Here is a 26,872-nt window from a genome sequence, read left to right as displayed (position 1 = left end):
AAGTCAGCCTCCAATGTTTGTTTGTTCCTCATTTATAAGTATTGTATAGAACGGAATTGCTTTAGTCACTATGTGTGCATAAAGTCTTTTTAAGAATAATGTATACTTCTGAAATAAAATGGAGACCATATTTTAAGTTTTTTTCCAAAAAAAATACTTCAACACTTTACTAGCAGATGTTTTTGCTAAGTTCTTGGGTAACTGTTTGGTTGGACAGCATTAGTAATATTTATAGAAAGGTTGTCACAACGGGGTCGGAGGTTAAGTCTGATGTAACTCTGCAGATGAGGAAGATAGCTCCCTTTGTGTTATGTGAAAATGACAGTTTTAGCGTAAAATGTGTTGGCTGTAACTTATTTTGAAAGCTGCAAAGACCGTGCAATATTGGGAAGGTTTTAACATATCTCATGTCACAAAGACATGTTCAGACGTGTTTTAAATTCAAACAGGTTCGGAAGCGTAACTGATTTGTATGAAATAATCATTCATTGAATTATCGGACAAAAAACAAATTGCAGAAATTTAAACTTTCTCCGACTTTGCCCTGTCTGATCCCGGAAATACACTCTTAAATCGTGAAAATGAAGAATGCTGTCATTTAAAGTCGTCGGGGGGCGGGAACATATCAAATCCAGTTCATTGTACACTGATTTGTAACTCCAATATCCTCTGCAATATAAAGGTGTACCTTTATTCTAATGTTATTCACTGATGATAGTATTGGGTTCGAGTGATGTAAAAAACTAGTCAATATTTGTACAGGATTTCTCCAATTTGTCAGTTTGTTCTGGTTTTAGTTTTATACAGCAGAAATACAAGTTCACTTGTGAAAAGAGCATGTAACAGAGTCACTGAAACTTTTGACATTTACATCCCTTTGTTAAACCACATCCTGGATTCTTGGAAACTTGATTCCAGCACTTGGTTGCAGGCACAACTTTAACTTTGCACACTGAACTTCAAAGCTGAAAATGTGTTGCTGGAAAAGCGCAGCAGGTCAGGCAGCATCCAAGGAGCAGGGGAATCAACATTTTGGGCATGAACCCTTCTTCAGGAATCATGCCCGAAACGTCGATTCTCCTGTTCCTTGGATGCTGCCTGACTTGCTGCGCTTTTCCAGCAACATATTTTCAGCTCTGCTCTCCAGCATCTGCAGCCCTCACTTTCTCCTCACAGTGAACTTTAAGTCAGTGTTGTCCCTGTATTTGTTTCCTGTACTCCACCTAGCTGAGCTGCACTGAGCAAATACAACCTGTGGGCTTTCAATAAAAACAAATTGCTGGAGAAACTCTGACCACATCTGTGGGAAGAAAGCAAAGTTAATGTTTTGAGTCAGGTGACTCTTCATCAGACATTTACAGCCAAGAAAATCGTGGCATTCATGCTGAATTTTTTTCCTAGCTGCCACCAGTTCTAATGAAGGGTCACGGGATTCAATGTTAACTTAGCTTCCTTCTGACAGATGCTGCCAGACCTGCTGAGCTTCTCGCAAATTCTGGTTTTTGTTTCAGTTCTGCAGTTCTTAGTTTTATATCACTGTGGGCTTTCACCACCCACTGCTGTTCTGCTGTACTGAACTATTAATGTTACAGACTTCTTTCAACCATTCATGGCTCTTCACATTTCCCTTAACCCTCAATAAGCAGAACTAACTGCACTAGTAATTTCCTGAGCTCGAGCTACATAAAACCCATGTAGTTTAGTTGTCTCTTGCAACATAGATAACAGCAACTCTGCCTAACGTGCAGTCTATATTTTTTTCTCTCTCTAATTAATTGCGATTTCTAAACAGCTCTTCAGTAAACCCTGAAAAGTTTTGATTGACCTATTGAAAGGCTTGCAATAGGCCCCACTCTAGTTACACGCAATTCTGTCTAGCAATGATGTTTTAGAATAGTTAAATGTAACAAACCCTCAGAATTCTCTGCTCTTCACATAATACCATTTTCACAGAATGCTGGCTTACAGCACAAATTTCGTACAACAACAAAAGAATTCATCACATCATCCAGAGTACTGATGTTAATACTAATTGCTCGTGCGGAGAGCTCACCCACTGCGAGGAGAAATTGGTTCAAGGTTACCGTTCATGTGTGCATAGTGATTCTAAACATGGCTCTTGACTCATCCAATCTAAATTGGCACAATTAAAAGAATCCAGTCATACTTTAGTGATTATCATGTACAAAGTACAACATCAGTTGACTACCATTAACTATTAACAACCCCCTCCTAGGCACAATTCAATGTACAAAGGGCAGTGACTCCCTGTAACTATGCCTACAGTGTAACTATTAATATCATTATGGGGTCAGTTAATCAGTGATTGGAGTCATCTGGTGACTAATACTAAGCATAGGTCATTTAAAAGAAACATGATTTTAATGTTACCATGATGCATTACATTATTCAAATGAATATTTTTCAAAATTACACTACTCTGGGGATTTTTTGATGCCAATATTTCAACCATATCTATGGTCCATAACCTCCTCTATCCTTTAGATGAAGTATACCATGTTGCCATTTACTAATTGGCAATATTTTCCACACTTAGTTTTCTCTTTTGTCACTGGATTTGATAATGTTCATCAGGATAAACCTAACTCTGACTCTTCCTGGTCAGGCAAAATGGAGTGGAAATCATGTGACCTTGGCCAATTGAAAATAATTATCCTTTCTATACAGTACATTTAATTGAATGTTGTTAATGTTGTTGATGACAATCTATTCTAGACGTACATGTTAGTCGGTCCCCATGAAGGCTCCACCTCCTCACCCTGAACCCTTGCCTAAGGAGTAGGGATCTTCAGATTAAACTCAGCACTCGTCCTCGACTCTCCATGAGAGGAAACATTCTCTCAACATTTATTTTGTCAACCCCTTTAATTCTAAATGTTTCACCTCTCTAACATTCTAAACTCCAGTTTGAGACTATGGCAACTTGTACTTCTAACACCCAGCTTTGTGCAATTTTCAGGAACCCTTCGACGTTCTCTGTAGTAGTTCTGCCCTAATTATTTGAATGGGCCCGACAACAGGTTTGCTCTTAGGTGAATTGAGCAGAGCTATAGTTCTGTATTTAGTTGGTGTCTCCACACAGCTCAAGGGATCACAAGACTTGAATTTCTGCATGGTGTTCTTTTTCCCAAGATTGCATTTCACAGGCCATCTTCCTATGGCATCCTAACTTTACCCCCTCAGCCGTGCCATTGTCCACCCCCTATCCCAACAATCTCCAAGGTAGTTTCGTTTCCCCAAGCTCCAAAAGCTTCGGGTAACTTGTGAAAATCCCACTAATTCAATAATTACTAAGCCACCCTGGTCTTCGTACGCTTCCAAATGTCTCTGATTTAAAATGCCTTTGTGACTTAGTGCAATGTGCCTTTGATTCTCGGGTGCTGGGCTTTTAAAAATCTCTGATGCCTTAGTGATGGGTTTTCTTTCTGTATCTGATTCTTGGGTGCGCTTTGTTAACGTCTGATCCATGGGTTTGGTTCGTAAGACATCCCGGGCAAAGATTTGCTCGGACAGCCTCAATGGTAGTTGCATGTGGTGGAGTGGGGCGAGGGAGCTGTCAGGCTTGGTAACCATTTAAAGCCGGTTGAAAAGCTATGGCCCGGGTGCTGATCGTTGGTGCCGGTCTCACTGGCAGCCTGTCCGCCTCCCTGTTACGCAGAGAGTTGCCGAACCAGCTACAAATCTTTGTCTGGGAGAAGGCGAGAGGCGCAGGTCAGTGCGGAAGCGGGGTTCCGGAGCACGTGACCCCGACCGGAGACTGATACATTTCAGGGGGCGGGGCCTACCGCTAGTTTCAATAGGGGACTTTCCGACTGCAGTTTCTCTACCTGGCCACCAGGTGGGGAAGATGTCGCCGTCAGAAGTAGAGAGAGGGAGGAAATTCCAGTCTCTTCAGGGGGAGCTTGTGCTCTGAACACAGAAAGCTAGCACACGGGTGCTGTAGGTTATCCGGAAGTTTCATGGAATGTTGGTCTATATTTCGAGGGAGTTGGAGTATGAGTAGGGAAGTCTGAACTGCAACTGTAGATGGTGCTAAGTAGCCCACATCTGGAATAATGTGTGCAGTTTTTGATCCCCTTATTTAAGATATCATTTCATTGGAGGCAGTTCAGAGAAAGTTCACTCGGATGACCCCTGTTCTGGAAACATTATCTTACGTGCAAAGACTAAAAACATTGGGACTCTACTCACTAGAGTTTAGAGGAAAGCAAGGTGATACAATATAAACATATAGATTCTTAAGAGGTTTGACAGGGTAAATGCTGAAAGGATGTTTCCCCTCTTGGGAGAGCCTAGGGCCAGAGGGCATAGTCTCAGAACAAACAGATACCAATTTAAAATAGAGTTGAGGAGGAATTTCTTCTCTGACGGTTTTGAGTCTTTGGAATGCCTTGCCACAGAGAGTTTTGCGGGGGGCAGAGTCATTGTGTATGTTGGGCTAGACAGATTCTTCTTCAATAGGGGAATCAAGGCTTACAGGAAAACTGGAAAATGGATGTGAGGAATATTAGATGAGCCATGATCCTATTGAATGGTGGAGCAGGCTCAAGGAGCCGATTTCTTATGGTCTTGTGATCATATTCATTTAAGCAGTTCAGATTTGACTTAATCTTAGCTGCTGTCCTCTTGGTATATGCTCTGGGTGTTACTCAAAGGATATGTTTTCATGTTGTGATCATGAGAATACAAAGCTTGCATTAAGGTTTGAAGAGCCAGACAGACAGATGGGCTGTTGGACCTCATGATAGCATATGTTAAGTCAAAAAGAGTTGCAATATCAGTGCAAATTCTAAATGTTTCATATCAGTGAATCCTATCTGCAATGCAGATGCTGTCATCAAATAGGCAGCAGTCAATTTATTAATATGTGGTGTATAAACATCAAAGTGCACCACTTAGGCCGAATGGCCTGTTCCTGTGCTACACTGATTGGAAATGTAGAGTTATGACCAGATACCTATTTTAGATTCTACCTAGTTTTATGCCATGTTAACCTCCTATTGTGCAGGTGAGGTTAACATCTGAGCTTGGATCTAACTGATTCTTTCAAGTTGAATTTGACTACTCCACCACATTGCTGGTTATTGTCCAGAAAGACAGGTAATGCCAACCTTCTCCTCATGCAGAAGTGTATTGTTGTCCTTCATTTTCTTAATGAAATCCAGCTTGACAAAATTATCAAAGTGAAAAGTTCAACCCAGCAAATCACCTGATTCAGTAGATTGTTCTCTTTTAAAAGGGATCCCGCCCATCATATTTTCATTCTGCAGAGGTGTGGGCAGGAAGCACTCAAGATCCTCATCGGCAGTTTGTATGCAGTCACGAAGGTGGGCAAATGTTAAGGAGAGTTGGATAGAAGGCCTGCCACTGTTTGGTGGGATTTTATCCCAGTTGCTTAAAAAGCTCTTACACCCTCACCCCCTTTGCCCCTCCCCTTACCTATGTCAGCTCCGTGCTCCTTCCACAGTCCTCCCACATTTCCAATGAACATTCAACCATATACAATATTGAATATTGGCAAGTCAAAAATCAGCTTTCAGAAAATTACCACTCTCACAAGCCTGCAACTTTGGCAAAAAGCAGAGCCAGTATATGTTCAGTAACAGTACTTTACCACATTCACCCTTGTCCAAATAAATAAGCAAAGATTGAAAGAATGAATTCAAAAGGAAGAATAACATACCATAAACTCACTAAGATGGAACTCAATCAAAGCAAAGTAGACTCTTGTTAAACTCATCTAATAGTGGTTTGTGGCTCAGCTAAGCATTCATCATAATAAGACCATCTGTAAACTGTATCAACAGAAACCTTTGGTCAGACATCTCTTTTTCCAACTGGCAATATTTAGGGTGTTTAACTGAGCTATATGACTCACAAAGAGATTAGTTTAGCTGGGATCGAGTTTCATAAGTAGAAGGGGAGCATTTGCTTTGATTGACTGACATCTTTATGAGGGTATAATAAGTTATTACTTGTTTCTTTCATCTCTACATGCTTGTTTGGGCAAGTTTAAGACAGTGTGAGGTGAAATAAAGCTTCTGTTATGGCAATTGCAATGGCTCTGTTTGAGAGGTTATAGTATTGTAAAAGCAGCAACGTTTGAAAGCAGATTTTTAATGGATATTGCTTAGGAGTATTTCAAGCTTTTATGGGGCTTATTGGTTCTATAGTGCAAACTGGACAAGTGGGCATGGACGGTAAGAGGGCCACAGAAGGAGCATGAAGGATATGGAAAGGGTATGATAGGAGTGTGAAAGGGGAATGAGGTGCTAAGACTTTTTTAATGTACCTTTCAAAATGTTCTCAAGTCCAAATTAAGTTTCATGATTCCTTTGAAGGAAAGCGAACTGGCTTGATTCCACAAAAAAATGACAAGTGGGTGTGAGATACCTTCCCTGCAATGGAGCAGAACAGATCAGGAGGGCAGGTTGCCAACTCACTACCTGCGTCATTATCACACACTGGGGGAAAATTGGCTGTGACAGGAATAGAAGCAGGAATCTCAGAATTGTGTCTTGCTGGTCATTTCGCAAGGCCTCCAAAGCCAGCCCGACTCTGCAAAAGTCCATATCATTGTAACAAGCTCCTATTCAGCATTCAGAACGAACAGATTTCTGATAAATATTCTTGTCCTATTTATGTAAATATTCAAAACCATTCTGACTTTATCATTTATGCTTTTGTGGGGTGCTTATTGCATTACAAATTTTGTATAATTTAAAGGGAGATGAATATTGGCTAATTGATGTTAAGAAATTATTTTATGAGTATGGTGCAACGTTTTGAACCTAACTAAACTGCATTTCTGTTGATTGCAGGTGGAGATTTGTGGCACAGTTTAATATTGCACTGTTCAGGCTTTTTTTTTGTTTTGCAGTCTTTGCAATTCAAATGCTTTCCAGAGTACATAGCTGTTTCCCACAAGTACTTATTACTTGTGAATTAATTCCCACCCACTCAAGCAGAGCTCAGGACCACTTTACTGCTTCCACCAACGACCACAGGAAACTGTAGGATAGAAGGCAGTGAAAATTAATTTTTAATTTTTAAGTATCAGGTAATCCAATGATGGAAAATAGCAAAAAATTATGGGAATGTAGATGAGTTGAGCCAGCATTTGAAGGTGAAAAGTCAGGTTTTGGATGTGAACTTTCAAACATATGTAACAATGGAGACTAGTCTTCATGTACAAAGTATCTAAGCATAAATAGAACAGCAGCCTTTTTTTTATAGTGCCTTTCACAACCTCAGGACATCCTGTAGTACATTGCAGCCAATGAATTAGTATCTGTAGTGCAGTCATTACTTTATTGCAGCCAATTTGTGCGCAGCAAGCTCCCATATACAACAATGAGGTAATAAACAGAGCATTTGTTTCCATGCTGTTAGTTGTGAAATAAATGTTGGGCAGGTGGAACTTCTTTGTAAGAGTAGCACATGATCTCTGCCTACCAGCTGTGAGGGCAGACATACTAGATTTGTTTTGAATATTTAAACATTTACTCAGGTGTTGACTCTGTGTCTGTATTGGAGATTCTTTTATATGCTGTTTGGTCTCCTTTGGCTAATTCCCAGATTCTTGCTATTTCCAACAAGTGCCATATTTGCTCTGTTTCTCCTAGCCTTAATTGTGCATTGAGTAAGAGAATTATAGGGAGAGAGCCAACCTCTACTGATCCTATTCACGATGAAGATTCGGTATTTTCTACTGTCGTAAGCCAATAAGGCAGAAGTAATGGAACAAATAATGGGGAGTATGTTGGAACATGGGTTCTAAAACAGGTAAAATGAAAACAAAGTGGCAGATAAACCCAGCAGGTCTGTGGAGAGAGAAGCAGAGTTAATGTTTTGATATGACTCTTCTTCAGAACTCTACTTCTGTCATTACTGATGCTGTTAGACCTGCTGAGTTTCTCCAACATTTTTACTTCCCGCATCTGCAGTATTTTTCTTCTATTTGAAACAGGAAATATGAATCTTGCAATACTGACTCGAGCAAATAAGGACACTGACTGTCTGATTGATTGCATCTCTATTTGGTGTGCTGACAACTTAAATAATGTGTGACATCAGTGTTTCCCCTAAAAGTTGCTTCTATTTGCTCCACCCTAACTCTAGCAAACATAGTGTTTAGACATCCTTTCTGGCCATGTAAGCAAAATGTCGCAATTTTTACTCCCGCCTGAGTTAAAATAGTTTCTAGAATATTTCCCTCTTTGTTGCCTCTGCGTATGATAACTAGTAAATTACATTTGCAGATTTGATCAGCAATATTAATGCTACCTTCAAAGAAATACTCTCCAAGTTGTACATTGATCATACCAGAGTCCAGACATATTTCTGAAGTATCTGAATTATATTTTGTAGAGCACAGAGTGTGAAGAATATAGATGATGGGAAGTCAAAGGGAATATGAGCTCTCAGCATCAAATGTTTTTGCTTTAAGGAGGAAGAATGAGCACCAGCAGAAGTCCCCATGACCCAAACTGTATGGCTGATCTGGGAGCACAATACATTACAGTAACACCATTCTATGCAGAAAAGCATCAGAGGTATTTGAAAAGATTTTTATTGTATGTAATTCAGTATCCCATGAGATAACTATGTTATATTTTAAAACTATGACAATTGCACTTCACTGTTAAGTTTATTGTAATTTGTTGGTAAATGTGAGCAACAGTGTTTATTGAATTATATCAATTTTCTCTCAGAATTAACACCGTGTCTATAATTATACACTATATAGGTTGTATTAAATTGTAGCAGCCTTTTGTAATTTAGTATAGTTTTCAAAATCTGTATTCTATCTGTATGAACATGGACTTATATAACCTTACTTAGTTTGGGGAGAGAGAGAAGAGCATTAAGCTATTTTAACTGTGGAACTGTCATACAGAAGTGTTTTCCCTTGTTATTTCTATCACAACTTTATCTGGTCTCAATTTGTTGACTAGCAATTTCTTATGTAAAGGACCTACTGACAGCACCTTTTGGAAAACACACATGTATTTGTGAGGCTGAATAAAAAAAAGAGCAGAATTGATCTAAGACTGTCACAGTGACATAACCTGAAGTGTTAGGGCTTGGCCACCCAGAAGTACTTGTTGACAAAAAATGACGAGGAGATCTGCAACTGTCTCCCCCAAAAGTCTGTAAGATCCTGGAGGTTCAACAAAAATATTAAGAATGAGATTCATAAGTATTTACTTGATAAGAGTGTTAGGTAGTATGGAGCAAATACAGAACAGGTTAATATGAAACACAATTAGATTGTATTTCCTCAAGACATGATGTGTAAGATGAGGTAACACTGATATTAACAATCACATGTGTGCAGGACTCTGAGAAGAGAGAGTGGAATAGCTTGTATGGGAGAATGGTCAGTAAAGATCAGTAAATCGAAGAGTATTCATTGAATAGAAGAGTATTCCAGAACTCCTGGGAGTCAGACCATAATCATTCTTAGTAAAGGTACAGACTGAGATGCAGCACACTGAAAGAGGAGACAGTACTGTGTAAGGAAGCAAGCACTTAACACTGCGGGACAGAACTCCTAAAGTGCATCCATGGGAGTGAGCAACCAAGGCTGGTATCAGTAAAGACAGATCAAATCAAAATGGAATTGAGGCACAGGTCGATCCATAATCTAATTGAATGGCAGAACAGTTTCCAGTTCCTGTGTTCTTAGGATAAATTATTAGTATAAGTGAAGAATAAGACATGTTTTGCCTTTGTACTGTGGAGCAGTGTAATGTAGTCCTAACCGGAATGGTGGATGCACTTCTCTTTGTGGACCACTGTAGGAGCTGCTGATCCACTTATGCACATACAAGTCAGTGGTAGGGATAGACAATCTGGTTCCTCAAGCTCCAACATTCGATAAGATCAATGGTTGATCTGAACAGGTCAAGGACCTGAAAGAAAGTTATCTGCCTCTATATTGAGCTGTGTAGATCAGGGAAGAACGTGGGGGAAAAAAAAACAACTAGAGGTATATTATCTTCATACATTATATTGAAAAAGAGCTTTCCTCCGGGTGCTCCCACAGTCCAAAGATGTGCAGGTTAGGTGAATTGGCCATGCTAAATCGCCCCTAGTGTTAGGTAAAGGGGTAAATGCAAGGGAATGGGTGAATTGCACTTCGGTGGGTCGGTGTGGACTTGTTGGGCCGAAGGGCCTGTTTCCACACTGTAAGTAATCTAATCTAATTAGTCAGTTAACTTGAATTAAGATCCTATCCGGTGACTTCTCAACATCGGTCAGCTAACTTATAGCTTAGTGTTGATACTGGAATTGAAAATGCCCAATAAAATTCATAATAGAGAGAGAGTGAGGGAAAGAAAATAACTTTCCTGAATTGCTGACCTAAAAGCTGCCCAGGTAAAGAATTGGACTCAAATGTGGCATAGACTAGCCTGAGTCGGGAATTGAACCCGTGTCTCTGGCACTGTGAGGCAGCAGTGCTAACCACTGTACCACCGTGCTGCCCATGTGTTGAGAAGTCACCGGATAGGATCTTAATAGATGCTTTTGAATGTTGTCTGGTTGTCTTTGGAAGTTGAATTTAAATTTCATTGAAAAGCAACTTATGTGTTTGAATGAATTTCTTCCTCTTCTAATTTTGTATACACTACACTTCAGCTCCAGAGAATAATGTTTAACAGATTTCCATTTCAATTATACTATTTACATTTTTGTGTTTGGTTGTCAATTGTTACTTTTTAAGTTGAAGGATTTACTCTGTTATGTTTGGCATTGGTTGGTATTCACAATATTCTATCATCCAAGGTGAGTCTAAGAGAAAAGAATCTTCAGTCCATTTGATTGACCACAATACTGACCCTACACTTCCCATTACTGCGCAACAGTTCATGTTGCAACCCACGCAAGGATTTGCATGTCCAGGTGTAAATAAGTATGCCCTGACAACTGTTCAATACTTGAGTCTAGATTAAAGTGGTGCTCAAAAAGCGCAGCAGGTCAGGCAGCATCTGAGGAGCAGGAAAATCGCCCTTCATCAGGAATGGAGGCAGGCCTAACTGTTCAATACTTGCACTTTGATCTTGCTGACCATGAACTTGCACTGTGTTGGGCTCTGCCTGATGTATCTGAACGCACTACTCCAGGCTTATACACTTCATTCCAGTCAATATTTCATGTATTTCTGTAAAGCACCCCCTGATACAGTCATAGAGATATACAGCACAGAAACAGACCCTATGGTCCAATCATCCATGTTGACCAGATATCTCAACCTAATCCAGTCCCACTTGCCAGCACTTGGCCCATATCCCTCCAAACCTTCCTATTCATATACCCATCCAGACGCTTTTTAAATTTTGCAATTGTACTAGCCTTCATCACTTCCTTGGCAACTCAATCCATACACGTACCACCCTCTGCATGAAAAGTTGCCCCTTAGGTCTCTTTTATATCTTTTCCCTCTCACCCTAAACCTTTGCCCTCTAGTTCTGGACTCCCCGATGCCAAGGAAAAGACTTTGCCTATTTACCCTATCCATGCCCCTCATGATTTTGTAAACCTCTATTAGGTCACCCCTCAGCCTCCAATGCTCCAGGGAAAACAGCCCCAGCCTATTCAACCTCTCCCTGTAGCTCAAATCCTCCAACCCTGGCAACATCATTGTGAATCTTTTCTGAACCATTTCAAGTTTCACAACAGCCTTCCGATAGGAAGGAGACCAGAATTGCACGCAATATTCCAAAAGTGGCCTAACCAATATCCTGTACAGCGGCAACATGACCTCCCAACTTCTGTGTTCAAACCTTTGACCAATAAAGGAAAACCTATCAAATGCCTCCTTCACTATCCTACCTACTTGTGACTCTACTTTCAAGGTTATGAACCTGCACTTCAAGCTCTCTTTGTTCAGTAACACTCCAGAGGACCTTACCATTAAGTGCATAAGTCCTGCTAAGATTTGCTTTCCAAAAATGCAGCACCTTGCATTTATCTGAATTCAACTCCATCTGCCACTTCTTAGCCCATTGGCCCATCTTGTCAAGATCCTGTTGTATTCTAAGATAACTCTCTTCGCTGTCCAGTACACCTCCAATTTTGGTGTCATCTGCAAACTTACTAACTGTACCTCTTATGCTCGCATCCAAATCATTATGTAAATGACAAAAAGTAGAGGACCCAGCACCAATCCTTGTGACACTCCACTGGTCACCGTCTGAAAAACTACCCTCCACCACCACCCTTTGTCTTCTACCTTTGAGCCAGTTCTGTACAAACTGGCTAGTTCTCCTTGTATTCCATGAGATCTAACCTTGCTAACCAGTCTCCCATGGGGAACCTTGTCGAATGCCTTACTGAAGTCCATATAAATCACATCTACCACTCTGCCCTCATGAATCCTCTTTGTTACATCTTCAAAAATCTCAGTCAAGTTCTTGAGACATGATTTCCCACGCACAAAGCCGTGTTGATTGATTAGATTCCCTACAAAATGGAAACAGGCCATTTGGCCAAATAAGTCCACACCGACCCTCCAAAGAGTAACCCACCCAGACCCATTCCCCTACCCTGTACGTACCCCTGACTAATACACCTAACACTATGGGCAATTTAGCATGGCCAATTCACCTGACCTGCACATCTTTGGACTGTGGGAGGAAACCGGAGCACCCGGAGGAAATCCATGCAATCATGGGGAGAATGTGCAAACTCCACACAGACCATTGCCCGGGGCTGGAATTGAACCGGGTCCCTGGCGCTGTGAAGCAGAAGTGCTAACCACTAATCCACTGTGCTGCCCATGTCCTTTTCCACAGTAAACACTGATGCAAAATATTCATTTAGTATCTTCCCCATCTCCTGCAGCTCCACATAAGGGCCGCCTTGCTGATCTTTGAGGGGCCCTATTCTCTCCCTAGTTACCCTTTTGTCCTTAATGTATTTGTAAAAACCCTTTGGATTCTCATTAACCCTATTTGCCAAAACTATTTCATGTCCCCTTTTTGCCCTCCTGAGTTCCCCCTTAAGTATCCTCCTACTGCCTTTATATTCTTCTGAGGATTCATTCAATCTATCCTGTCTGTACCTGACATATGCTTCCTTCTTTTTCTTAACCAAACCCTCAATTTCTCTAGTCATTCAGCATTCCCTGTACCTACTAGCCTTTCCTTTCACCCTGACAGGAATATACTTTCTCTGGATTCTCATTATCTCATTTCTGAAGGCTTCCCATTTTCCAGCCATCCCTTTACCTGTGAACATCTGCCCCCAATCAGCTTTTGAAAGTTCTTGCCTTATACCGTCAAAATTGGCCTTACTCCAATTTAGAACTTCAACTTTTAGACCTGGTCTATCCTTCCTCATCATTATTTTAAATCTAATAGAATTACAGTGGCTGGCCCCAAAGTGCTCTCTCACTGACATCCCAGTCACCTGCTCTGCCTTATTTCCCAAGAGTAGGTCAAGTTTTGCACCTTCTCTCGTAGGTACATCCACATATTGAATCAGAAAAGATTCTTGTACACACTTAACAAATTCCTCTCCATCTAAACCCTTAACACTATGGCAGTCCCAGTCAAAGTTTGGAAAATTAAAATCCCCTACCATAACCACCCTATTATTCTTACATATAGCTGAGATCTCCTTACAAATTTGTTTCTCAATTTCCCTCTGATTATTAGAAGGTCTACAATACAATCCCAATAATGTGATCATCCCTTTCTTATTTCCACCCAAATAACTTCCCTGGATGTAGTTCCAGGAAAATCCTCCCTCAGCACAGCTGTAATGCTATCCCATATCAAAAACCTCCCTTTCTATCCTTCCTGTAGCATTTGTATCCTGGAACATTAAGCTTGCAGTCCTGCCCATCCCTGAGCCATGTTTCTGTAATTGCTATGATATCCCAGTCCCATGTTCCTAACCGTGCCCTGAGTTCATCAGCCTTCCCTTTTAGGCCTCTTGCATTGAAATAAATACAGTTTAATTTATTAGGGCAGGCAGGAACAAGGTAGGACTGACTGTTTGACTCACTTCTGTTCTCAACTGTATCAGTCTCAGATTGACCTCTTTGCTCACTATCTCCCTGGGTCTTATCCCCCCACCTTACTAGTTTAAATCCTCCCGAGCAGCTCCAGCAAATTTCCCTGCCAGTATATTAGTTCCCTTCCAATTTAGGTGCAATCCGTCCTTCTTGGACAAGTCACTCTACCCCGAAAAAGATTCCAATGATCCAAAAATGTGAATCCTCCTTCCATACACCAGCTCCTCAACCATGCATTCATCTGCTGTATCCTCCTATTCCTGTCATCTCCCTTCAGACTCTCAAACTTTTCCCTTCCAATGACCTCCTGCTGGCCCCTCTCCCCGGTGAGAACATTCTGCACCCTCTCTGAGGCACCCTTGATCCTGGCACCAGGGAGGCAATGCACCATGCTGATTTTTTGCTGCTGGCCACAGAAACATTTGTCTGTGCCTCTGACTAGAGCGCCCCTAACATAATTGATCTCTTGGAACCCAACGTACCCCACATTGCATTAGAGCCAGTCTCAATACCAGAAACTTGACTGTTTGTTCTACATTCCCCTGAGATTCCATTATCCCCTATGTTTTCCAAAACAGCATACTTGTTTGAAATGGGGAGAGCCACAGAAGACTCCTGCACTACCTGCCGACCTCTCTTACATATCTTGGAGTTCACCCATCTATGTGACTGTAACTGTGACTTTTCTCCCTTCCTATGACTGCCGTTCATCACACCGCCCAGCTGTTATAATTTCCTCATTGTCTCTGTCGCTCCAACTGATCCATTCAATCTGACAGGATTCGCAATGGCATTTTTTTGCAGATATAATCCTCAGTAATATGTAAACTCTCCCTAAACTCCCACATCTGACTAGAAGAACATAATACTGTACTCAGGGCCATTTTTGCTTCTTCCAACCTATAGACCCAAAAAATAGTGATGACCTATATTTTTAAATTTAGTCAAGAGACATATCTCAAAAACATATAATCATGAAAGAACCCACTCTACTCATTATTGTAGATTTATAGCAAGTCTATATTAAAACTGTTCACTTATCTGTTTCTGTGCTGTGACCTCTCCCAAACAGGTTCCTCCAAGATCAGTTGTGAATTTCACTGTTTGTTAATTTTCCTAGATGCACAGCACAGAACTGAAACAGCAAAGACAGCAACTGCGCAGGTGTCAATTAGCAGTTTGGATCTCTATGTCTCTCTGTCTCCCTCTCTCTCGCGCTCTCTAGCTCTCTGCCTCTCTCTCATGTGTCTGTCCCTGTCCCGTTTAAAAGTGTTGTTGATTTGATTTTTTTTTTCTCCGAAGTTCCAAAACAATGCAACAGCATATAAAACAGTAACTGCTGCTCCTAGAATTGGAGGAAATCACCTCCTGCACCTGAAATACCTCAAAAAAGGAGCAGCCTGTTACAGGCAGAAATATTTTCCTGTCCTCCATCTTCCTGGGTCTGAGGTACCCTAGGAAAAAGTGAGGACTGCAGATGCTGGAGATCAGAGCTGAAAATGTGTTGCTGGAAAAGCGCAGCAGGTCGGGCAGCATCCAAGGAGCAGGAGAATCGACATTTCGGGCATGAGCAAGAAGGGCTCATGCCCGAAACGTTGATTCTCCTGCTCCTTGGATGCTGCCTGACCTGCTGCACTTTTCCAGCAACACATTTTCAGCTCTGAGGTATCCTATCCTATGAGAACATTCCTTACATCACTTTCTCATTTTAGAAGTCAACATCATTGCCTTTTGCTTTACCCATAGGACTGCTTGGGTGCAGTTACGTCACTGAACTGTATTCAGCTATGACTCAGCCACGTGTAGTTTTGAGATTGGTCAACAAAATGGGCAAAATTCTTCATTCAGTTTTGTTTTGCTTTGAATAAATATGTCTGCTGCTGGTAAATTGGAGCACAAGTCTGCAAAACAGACAATGATAATAAAAGGTTTGGTCCGAAGGATTCTCTTTAAGAGAGATAGAATGCAGAGGAAAGCTTTAAATGACCTCCTTTCTCTTCCAAACCACATCAGGCATTGATTTGTGAACAACTGGAATTCACGTTGCAGTTGAAGTCTGCATTTATGCAGAGCCTTTAACAAGAACTAACATCCAGTGAGAGGTTCAGAAAGGAACAGATACCGAACCAGAATTGGAGAGGTGAGAGAGGTGTCCAAAAGCTTTGTCAGGAACCTAGACTCTGAAGCTTGGCTTGGATGTCTACATGTTTCTGAGATTTAAGAAGGTTGTTTTAGAAGCAGAGGCCACGGTGGATAGTAGTTTGAGCAGATGAGGTGATACAGGGGTATGGAGATAAGAGTGAGGATATTAAATTCAGTGAGAACCAAGGTAGATGTGCAAAATCAAGGTATGGGTGAAAAGAAGAAGGAGAGGCAATAGGCAATTGAGCCAAAATGTAGAAAGCAGAGTGAGTTCCTTGAGGATGGGAGGCTTGCTGCAAGAGCATTCCAGACACCAAACATAGATGTGAGAGGATGAACATTTCAGAAGCAGATTGAATGAGGTATGGATAGAAGGGAGTGATACATGGTTGATAGAGTAAACATATTGGGAATGGATATGATGTGAGGTCTGGAGGTTAGCTAAAGATAACCTCTGGTTGCTCATTACTAACAACGCAAGTCAGATACATCAGCTTGCTACGCTGTAATTGGAAACTCACCATGTGTGCATGCTGAGTATGTAATAGTTGTTTGTGTGTTTTTTTTTCTAGTTTTTATGATGAATTGTTATCACGTGGCATTTTGCAACCATTGCTCAGTCCTATTGAAGGAATGGTAGAAAAAGAAAAGGGAGTCCATAACTATGTGGCCCCTCGAGGGATTTCTTCTATTGTCAAACATTATCTCGCAGACTCAGGTACTGTATGGTGAAATCAGTTTTCATATTCATTTGACTAATTCCCTTTTTTCTTCGTTTGTAAAACTATATGCTAGCAATGTTACAACATTTCATATTTTAAATAAATCAGAACAACCATAAGACCATAAAGCCATAAGACATAAGGGCAGAAGTAGGCCATTCCGTCCATCGAATCATTGCCATCATTTGCTAAGATCATGGCTGATCTGAAAATCCTTAACACAATTTTCTTGCCTTATCTTCATAATTCTTAATTCCTTTACTGATTACAAATGTAAACTTTAGCCTTGAATATACTTAATGACCCAACATCTACAGCCCTTTGAGATAAAGATACCAACAGGTTCACTACCATTCCTTCTCATCGTTGTCCTAACTGAGAGACTCCTTATTCTAAGACCATGTCCTCTGGTCTTGAATTCTCCCTCTAGGAGAATCAACCTCTCTACATTTACTCTGTTAAGCTCTCAATGTATCTTATATGTTTTAATAAGGTCTTCTCTCTTCTCAACTCTAATGTGTATAAGCTCAATCTGCTCAACCGCACCTCAAACAAATCTCTCCGTATTCAGAATCAGCCCAATCCAGCCTTCTCTAGATTGCTTCCATTGCCAATATATCTTTTATATAAGGAGACCCAAACCATCCAGAATATTCTAGCTGCAGTCTAAATAGTGGTATGTATAGCTTTAGCAAGACCTCCCTATTTTTATATTCCATTCCATCTGAAATAAAGGCCAACATTCCATTTGTCTTCCTTATTACCTGTTGAACCGAGATGCTAGCTTTTTGTGATTCTTAAGTGAGAATTCCAAGATCCCTCTGTGCCTCAGCTTTCTGCAATCTTTCTCCATTTGAATAACACTCAGCTTTCTATTCTTCCCACCAAAGTGCATGACCTCACATTTTTCCACATTTTATTCCATTTGTCAAGTTTTGGCTCACTCACTTAACCTGTCTTGACCCCTCTGTAGACTCTTTGTGTTCTTACAACTTGTCTTTCCACCTTTTCAGTGCAAACGTAAACTTGGCCAAAGTTTGTTCCTCCTTCCAAGCCATTTACAATTTATATTAATAATTGTGGCCCCAGGAGTGAACGCTGTGGCTGTTACACCAATTACAGGTTGCCATCCTAAAAAAAACCCTTATCCCGAAACTGTTTTCTTGTCTAGTTAGCTGATCCACTACCCGTGCTAATTTAATGTCCAAACACACAGGTTCTTGTTCTTATTAAGTAGCCTTATGTGAAGTAACTTATCAGTTGACTTTTTGACATCCAAATACATTGCTTCTATTGCTTTTCCTTTGCAAACCCTGCTTGTTACCTTCAAAAAAAATTCTAATGAATTTTCACCAAACCATGCTGTCTTTAATCAATTATGTTAAGCTTTGTTCCTTGCTACTTCACACCCCAGTCTGATCCTTAATAAGTCCAAGAGGATTCCAGATGATTCTGTTATATCAGTATCACAAAAATGTCTGTGAAGAGATTGGAACAATTTTCAGATATTATCAGCTAATAATTTGCTGAATTAAGAATTTGGGGATTAATGCCTTAAAATTGCGATCTTGACCACTCAAACTGAGCAATCTTTCCATTAAGAGCTTAAAAGCAATGTTTGCATATGGATAAAGAGCATTGTTTGTTTTTGAAGTATCTGTTTTACTTTTGTCTCCTCTGCAAGGAGAACAGATCAGTGATGTAGCGGAGAAACTATTACACTGGGAAGAGAATCTTGAAAATGGTCAGTTATTTTGTGTTGATATTGGACCATGGGGCAGCACAAGTCATGCAAGTCCTGTGAAACAAATTATGGATTCAAATCCTGGCTCTAGCTTAAAGTGCGAGCAGTAAGGTATTGTGACCAAAAAACAGCAGGTCAAAGCTTACTGTCCCAAGCCAGTAACTACAAAAGGTTAGTTAATAGGTCAGCTGAATTACATATGAGAGATTGTCTTGTTACAATCTTAACATTTTGAGCAAAGGAGAATGGAGAAGTATTTGAATAACGAAACGTGTGTGTAATTTAATTGAGTAAACCTTGAATGTGTTGCTAAATTACAGAGCAGAAAAGTAATTTTAACACAAATAGATGTGAAGTCTTTCAAGTGAAAAGAAAAAAAGTAGTCATATCTAAGAAGAAATTGGAAGAGATTTAGGATTTTTCTTGTAGGCTTAATGTTCAACATTCCCAATTACTGTAGACAATGACAAACAATGCTGAACTGTAATATCCACGTGTAAGTGCACAAGTCAAAGAAATATGGCCTTAAATTTTATAATATAGTTGGTTCTGATATAACGCAATAGTTCCATTCTCATGCGATCTTGCATTGCAAGTTAAACTACTGGCCCAGAATTGCATTCTAACCAATAAGGTAGGGAAAGTGTGTGTTCTACAAATAACTGTCTAAATTCTTCAAACGCATTAAAGCCAATTCACAGTGAAGGAATGTGCATTATATCAACTGGTGCTCTGGTCAGATGAATACATGTGTGTTATAAAAGCAAAGGATGCTGGGAAAACCAGTCTCTCTGACAGCATTGATGGGAAAAGAAACAGAGTTAGCCTTTCATGTCCATAATCTTTCAACAGAACTGGAAAATGTTAAAGATGTACCAGTTTTAAGCAAATGCCCAAGCTGAAAAAGGGAAGAACAAACGGAAATTTCTGTGCCAGGATGCAAAGAGGAAGGAATTAAATTGAAAAGATGATGACAGCACAAAGGAAAAGCCAATGACAACGGCAAAAGGAATTTATTAAGCTGGAAAGGGTTCAGAAGGGATTGGCCTGGATGTTGCCGGGAATGATTGGAGTTATAAGAAGAGTCTGGATAGGCTAGGACTTCTTTCGCTGGAGCATAGGAGGTTGAGAGGTGATGTGATAGAAATTTATAAAACAATGCGGGGTATAGATAGGGGAATGGCAGGTGTCTTTTCCCTAGGATGGGAGATTTGATGACTGGGGGCATATTTTTAAAGTGAGAGGAGAAAGATTTAAAAAAAAGAGGAGCAATTCTTTTTGCACAGAGTGGTTTGTGTGTGGAATGAACTTCCAGAGGAAGTGGTGGATGCGGGTACAGTTACAACTTTTAAAAGACATTTAGATAAGTACATGAGTGAGAAATGTTTGGAGGGATATGGGCCAAGCGCAGAAAGGTGGGACTAGTTTAGTTTGGGATTATGGTTGGTGTGGACTGGTTGGACTGAAGGCTCTGTTTCTGTGCGTATGATTCTATGACTGTATAAGTAAATAAACGAAAGATGAATTGAGAGAAGGTGTAAACTGGAAAAGCAGAATCACTAACAACTGCTTTCTGAAAAAGTGAAGGCAAAAGCTTTGTTTGGAAATTGTTGAACTTAATATTAAGTTGAGAAAGCTGTAAAGTTCCGTATGAAGAGGTAAGGTGCTGTAAACTGTGCATTATGTTGTGATTCATTGCAAGGGTGTAGGAGGGCAAGGACAGAAATGCCAAAGTGGCACTGAGGAAAAGAATTAATGTGACCGATGACTCGGGGTCTAAGGGGAGGTTCTTCAAAAAAATCTGTGTTTGGTTTCCCTGGTGTAGGAGGTCAATATCTAGGACAAGCCGTGTGTTATGTAACTTATTTGATGGAAAACAATTGCAGTGTTTAGAGAACTGCCCAGGTGAGTAGGTTTGGCTAGGTCAGCTCACGTCACTATTGTGGTTATTACATTGGATGAGAAAAGAGAAGAAAAGGAATATTTTCACTCCTGGGTATTTAATGAAGGTGATGGGTGTCTCAACCGCCAACCAGCAAGAGACCCACATGGCCTTCTTTAGAGAAGAGCCACTCCATTACATGCCACTCAGGAAGATCAGAGCTGCACCTTTCCCAGATTCAATCACCAGGGCAGAGGCCGCACTTACCAAAACTGTCAGCCAATCAGACACTGCCAGCTCTGTTCATTGGGAGTGCCAGCAAGGAGATAGTAGCAGCTAATAATGCACCCACCCAAGGCCTGAGATTGTTGCTGGACTACAGGTCACAAGTGGGTGGGTATTGTAAAGGATCATGTGATGGATATGGCAGGGCAGGAAGGGTTTTTAATTCACTCAAGAAATGTGGGCGTTGGTCGCTGGGACAGCATTATTGCTCACCCTGAAGTGCCCTTGAGAAGGTGGTGTTGAGCTGTTGAAGGAGGGTCAGTAATCGGTAGCTGAGCAAGAAGCTTCCCATCCCCTGATGGCTGGAGGAAATGCTTAAGTAGACATAAATTACCCACTTAAGGACCAAAATTGGGAATGGGCCTGGAAGACCACCTATGGCCCTTCTCATCACAGAGCTTATTGGCATTCTCAACCTGATTAAATGCCCCTGAAGCCAAACATGTCACAAGGGAGGGCAGTAAATATTCTGCCTAGTTATAACTGAGTGCCTGTTGTACGTGCTGATAGAGGACATCAAACACAGATAAGGTCAACGGGGACATCTTCATGAGTGGATCGCATTTTAACATTCACTTGCTGGATATCCAAATGGGAAGCTGCCAGAAGCCGCCATGTACTCCTGGAAGTATATCCAATGATGTAAATTGATTCATTATCTGAAAAGGCAAATTATTTTTGGTCACAAGGATAAGGGAGGGGAATTAGCACCAGGTGGATCACTCCTGCAGAGGGCCAGTGCAGATAGGATGGGTAAAATGGCTTATTACTGTGCTGTAAGGATTTCATGGATCTATGACACCATGTTTTTTTAAAACTTTATTCATTTTGTGGGACACGAGTGGTGGCTGGCTGGCCAGCATTTATTGCTTGATCCTTGTGAAGTTGGTGGTGAGCTGCCTTCTGGAGCCACTGCAGTCCACCTGCTGTGATCTGACCCACAATGCCTTTAGGGAGGAATTTGCAGGGTTTTGACCCAGTGACACTGAAGCTAGGAGAGAAACGTAAGAGATGATAAAGAAGTCAGGAAGGGATATAGGTAGGAAAGGTATAGGGTAAGGAAGTATTATCTTCCACTGTTTTAAAGAAAAGCTTTATTTAAAAAATAACATTTGTTTGAAAGTATAAACGAATATGTAGTTTCATGTTGCAATACTTATTTTTCTATACCTTCTTTTCTCTCATTATTCACTGTTTCTATTACTATGGCAAACGACATATGAACAGAAGTGTACTATAATCGCCATGTTACCCACATCAACCTGAAAGAGGGCAAGTTGGAGGTCTGCAGTAATTCAGCTCCTTCAGAAATGTTTGATGCAGTTATTCTAACGATGCCTGCTCCACAAATTCTTCAGCTGCAAGGACATATCGAGACTTGTGAGTACCTTACCTTTTATCCAAATGTTTCTAGGACTTTCCATCATCACCATTTCTGTCAGCACCCTGGGCTTGACGTAATTTTAGTTCTTGTGAACTGCATGAATACTTGATGCATGGTTTCCATCATTCTCACTTTTATGCTCCATTAACTTTAGTCATTAAGGTTATATGAAGTTGCAAATGATCTGAGTCAGCTAACGATGTACCTGATTATAACACAGACTGCAAAAAAATTATAATAAATGCCTGTAAGAACAGCGTATGTGGGCATGTGAGAGAGATAGGAGGGGGTGAAACAGAGAAGGAGACGAGACTGATAATAGCTACACTTATTTAACCACACTGATGAAACCGAAGCCTTTGACTGTTGAAAGTCTATATCTGAGAATTTTGATGTCTACAGTGTTCAAGATAAAACAAGTATTTAATTGTAATGACTTCTGATGTAACCGTACTGGTCACTTTAATGACATATAATACTTCTCTTAAAATTTACTGGAAAACCTATGCTGTGGCAATGTCTATCCATCTTTGTGTCTATAAATACTGACCAGTTACTCAACAACATAACTGAAGTTCATTATCAATCTTGCTTCCTTCAATGATCATTTTTTTTCTGCATTATGGACATGGGATCCTTTATTGGAGAAAAATTGAAACAATTTATTATCATCTCTCTCTGTAGCAATGGCACAAACAATGCAGCTCATTTTAATCAATCTTAGAAAGTGGCATAATTGCTTTAGGACACTAATTTAGCACTATCTCCTCAAACAGGACAAACCATTTCTACTGACCCCTATTAAATAACAAATAAACAAACCAGTTTTCTTCTGTCTGTAAGATTGTTTGAATGTGATGAATTAAAAATGAAGAAATATTTTAAGCTGCACAGCCAGTTCACAAAATTCAGTTTACACAGTGGTCTTTTTTTGACCTAACAGATGCTGATTTTGTTGCAAGATGGTGCCAGCATGCATACTTGTGATGGAACACCATATTATGTCGGGCATTAGCATGACACCTGGGGGCATGTGGTGAAAGTACACAGAGTAGACAATTAATAATATTGATGCCATCTTTGCACAGGAATAGGAAAACGTCTCTCACAAGTGCTATATATAGGGTTCAACAAATATTTATCAGTTTAGTTCCTGATGGATTTCTGTTGGCTGTGCTAAGTTTGTAGAAGTTGCACTGATAATTGAAGTTTTTGATATCTACAGGGAGTGGTGAGATGTGCAGGAGACCTTGGTCCAAATTTTAACGCTTCTCAACAAAACTTTTCCTCCCAGATATGGGTATAGTTTCTATCCCCAGGGTGAGCTGTTCTGAGGAGGAGGAGGAGGTGGTAAAGGACTCCCAGTGGGAGACAACGTCCACCAGGGACTTTAGATGATAATTCTCCTGTTTCAGTGTCAGCAATGTCCAATGTTTCTGTTTGATGAAGGAAGTTCTCACTGCAATCCAAGAGTACTGCAGCCAGAAGTGCATCCTCAGAGTGGAGTGAACGTAGCAATTGTAATTGTTGGGGAAAATTACTGTGATCATGAGCCTTTATGCATCTGACTTCTTCTAAATGTATTAGTACCCAGTGTCCAATATTTATGATGCTGGAGCATTTGATATTCATAGTCACTGTCGCATAAGTCACTGTCGCATATGTTGCATCTTCCAAGACAGACGAACATGTTTAATTCTCTCTTGGCAGGTTGGTGGAGCAAGTATTGAGCTTAGTAATGATTTAGGTTTCTCCACAGTGCAGGGTGCCACTGACAGCACATATCAGTTTGCTAGTCCCATATATATCACAGGCAGAAAAACATTCCACTCCCTCTGTGGTTATGGTGACATGCAACCCTCTGCACTGCATCAAAGCTTGCTGATGCCCAGGATCCTGACAGCAATCATGATGAATTTGTTCAGTCTGCTAATGCCATCTGCATCTGACAATCTAGAATGTAGTAACTGGATGATAGGCACAATCCATGGCAGAAGAAAATTTGGGAAGGTTTTTGGATGAACTGTATTTAGAGCACTGGGCAGATGCAATGTAAGATTATACAACTTTGAAAAGCAGGACACGAGTACTGCAAATGGTCTAGTCAGCGAAAACCATATCCTACCAAGTCAACAAACTGCAACCTCTGGTGCAGAAATATGGTTGTACTGGGGGAAGAGGCAGGTTGACAGAGAGAGCAATGGTTTTTATGAGGATTAGGGCATTACTGATGAAGGTGAGAGTGAGGATGAGTAGATTGGTAGATGCAGAAATGTGAATTGAGGGTCAAAGGCTCAACAGTTGTGATGATGAAAGCACAATAGTAAGTGATTTGTGGGAGAATTTTTTTTCTCTGACTCTCACAGAACTGAGTAGGGTCACAAGTGTTGGGGGATGTGGATGTGATTTCTGGTGTGGCTCATTGCTACCGATAACTTAATCTGCGATGGTGTTGTGAAGGAAAGTGGCAATATTATATGTCTTTTTTTAAAGAAAAATAGTAACGGGGCAAAGGATTAAGATTAAAGACTGATAGATGCCGTCAGTTCTCAGATCACAAAATAGCAAAATTTCAGCAGCTTTTCAAACGACATGGTGTTGCGATGCTGGTCATCATGTAAATACTGTAGAGAGGGTTCTAATGTTAAAGGACTGCTACTTCTCAGAGCTAGAGTGCAGTGGGTGTGGGCTATCCTTCCTTTCATACTGGAGAAATCTCATTCCTAACAATGAAATGGTTGACTTCTCTGATATTTGAAAACAAATGAGGTCTGGGAAATGGCAAATGTATGTTGAAAATTAATTGATATCTTGCCTTTAACTCTTTGGAAAGAACTGAGAATATGCATTCCTTTTACTTTTGGTGTTTACATTTGAAATTTTTAAAAAAATTCATGTACGTACTGCAAATCTTGCTGTATCTGTCGTCTCTCTGTAAAAGATCTCTCTGTTGCCAATTTGAGAATGAACAGCTTGCATAAATGCAAATCCTTTCCTTCATTCTGCACATATTAATAGGAAAATGGCACAGTTGCTCACTGTATCATAAATTAGCAACTTGGGACAAATTGGTAACATAAATGTTCAAATTAATTGCTGCATTTTATCTTTCTCCCCTTGTCATGTTTCCCCAGATGAAAGGACTAGGCCTCAGTCAATGCTATTGTCTCATTGACCATAAGGAGGAGTGTAAGATTAGACTGACATGACTGTTTCTCTGATTGTTTCTCTTATTGCCGCAATTGGGATTATTCTTCCAGGTTGCTCACATCCTGAGAGATGAATCTTTAATTCTTGATGGGTCTAGGAAATCCTGGAGGGTTGGAGCCCTAGTTAAGCATATGGCTGAGGATATGGGAGCTTTGTGTCAGAAATAAGGGTTGAATCACTGTCTTTCTGCTCTGCTGTACAGTATGGGTGCTAGTGCACTTGAGTAGAGACTCAATCTCGGGTACTTACCTCTCACAAATATATTTTATGAAGAACACAAAGAGGAAGTACATAAACAGTTCCATTGTTGGCATTCCATTTTCCTTTTGAAATCATTTGTAGTAGCAGTAGTGGGCAAAGCATATTCTGGTACTCAAATACACAATGTCAAACTGCATCTTAACTCCATCTTCCGGTCTTGATCTGTAACCCTTAATACCCATGCATATCAAGAATCTGATCAGTCTTGGTTTTGTAATTTTAAATTACCTGGCAGCAACAGTTTTGGGAATAAGAGTTCCAAACATCCATTATCCATTGTAGAAAGAAGAGATTCTGAACAGTACCCCTGAACAGCCTTGCTCTAACTTTAGGTTTATGTCCTAACATTTTTGCATCCCCAAAAAAGCATGTAGTTTCTCTCTACCCATCATACCTGCTCCTTTAGTCATCTCGAAACATCTCAAATGGAGCAACCACTAAACTGTTATATTGAAGGGAATACAAATCCAGTGAATCCAACCTGCCCACATAATGTAAAAATAAAAAAGACAGCACTAGCTACCATGTAAATCTCTGATAATAAATGGGGAATATTTTCCCTGGTTATGGCAGCACATTTCATCCACAAATCCCAACTAACACCCTTAGATGGAAAAAATGAAACAAATTTGCAAGTTATTTCTCTGGCAAATTGCGTAGCCACTATAAGAAAATGGATATTGACTAGCAATACTTCCACATTGCTAGCCATCCCACGGGGAATTCCAGCTTTTCGCAATGTAGCATGCCTGCTTTCCATTTTGTGCTTTTAGGAGGTCATGGTGCAAACAGGCAGCAAAGAAATATTGCTCTATCTAAATTGCCATCCTTTCCTATCAGTATAAATAAACATTTATTATAGACTGGCAATTGTGAGCCAGCCAAAATTTTCATTATAGCAATGCTCACTTTGTAACTCAGGAAACTAAACTTGGCTCAAGGTTCACTATTGTGTTCACTAGCAATCATTTCTGGGCATACACCTTATGGTTTACATTGGCAACTGTTGGACGCCCAACAATCACTTGGTGTTAAAATTATTTACAATCCACAAGGAGATGATTTTTTAAAAATGACTTTTTATTCTAAACTGTGGTTTAAAATCATTCCAAGCCTAAAAATTGATAACTGATGTGACAGCTGCCAATGGATTTTGAAAGTGTAGAAATCCTGAAACATATTATTATTGAGGTCC

The 26,872-nt window shown here is 40.3% G+C and overlaps 1 protein-coding gene across 5 annotated transcripts in view; it reads left to right on the top strand.

Moving 5' to 3' along the window:
• The first annotated feature begins 3,546 nt into the window (after positions 1-3,546).
• The window catches only part of rnls (renalase, FAD-dependent amine oxidase), a 158,595-nt gene continuing 135,269 nt past the window's right edge, over positions 3,547-26,872 (top strand). For 2 of the 5 annotated variants that reach the window (XM_060842348.1, XM_060842347.1), the window contains exons 1-4: positions 3,547-3,732; positions 8,471-8,576; positions 16,762-16,907; positions 22,050-22,202. In XM_060842348.1, the coding sequence (XP_060698331.1) occupies positions 3,615-3,732; positions 8,471-8,576; positions 16,762-16,907; positions 22,050-22,202 (523 nt within the window). In that variant the 5' untranslated portion in view covers positions 3,547-3,614. Of the gene's footprint in view, positions 3,733-3,893; positions 3,965-5,047; positions 5,122-6,592; positions 6,665-8,470; positions 8,577-16,761; positions 16,908-22,049; positions 22,203-26,872 lie in introns of those variants that run through there. The other 3 variants (XM_060842350.1, XM_060842352.1, XM_060842349.1) reach the window with 3 other exon arrangements.

This window comes from Hemiscyllium ocellatum, chromosome 22 (assembly GCF_020745735.1).
Source record: "Hemiscyllium ocellatum isolate sHemOce1 chromosome 22, sHemOce1.pat.X.cur, whole genome shotgun sequence".
Classification (NCBI taxonomy): Eukaryota; Metazoa; Chordata; class Chondrichthyes; order Orectolobiformes; family Hemiscylliidae; genus Hemiscyllium; species Hemiscyllium ocellatum.
This window is presented reverse-complemented; position numbering and strand designations above follow the sequence as displayed.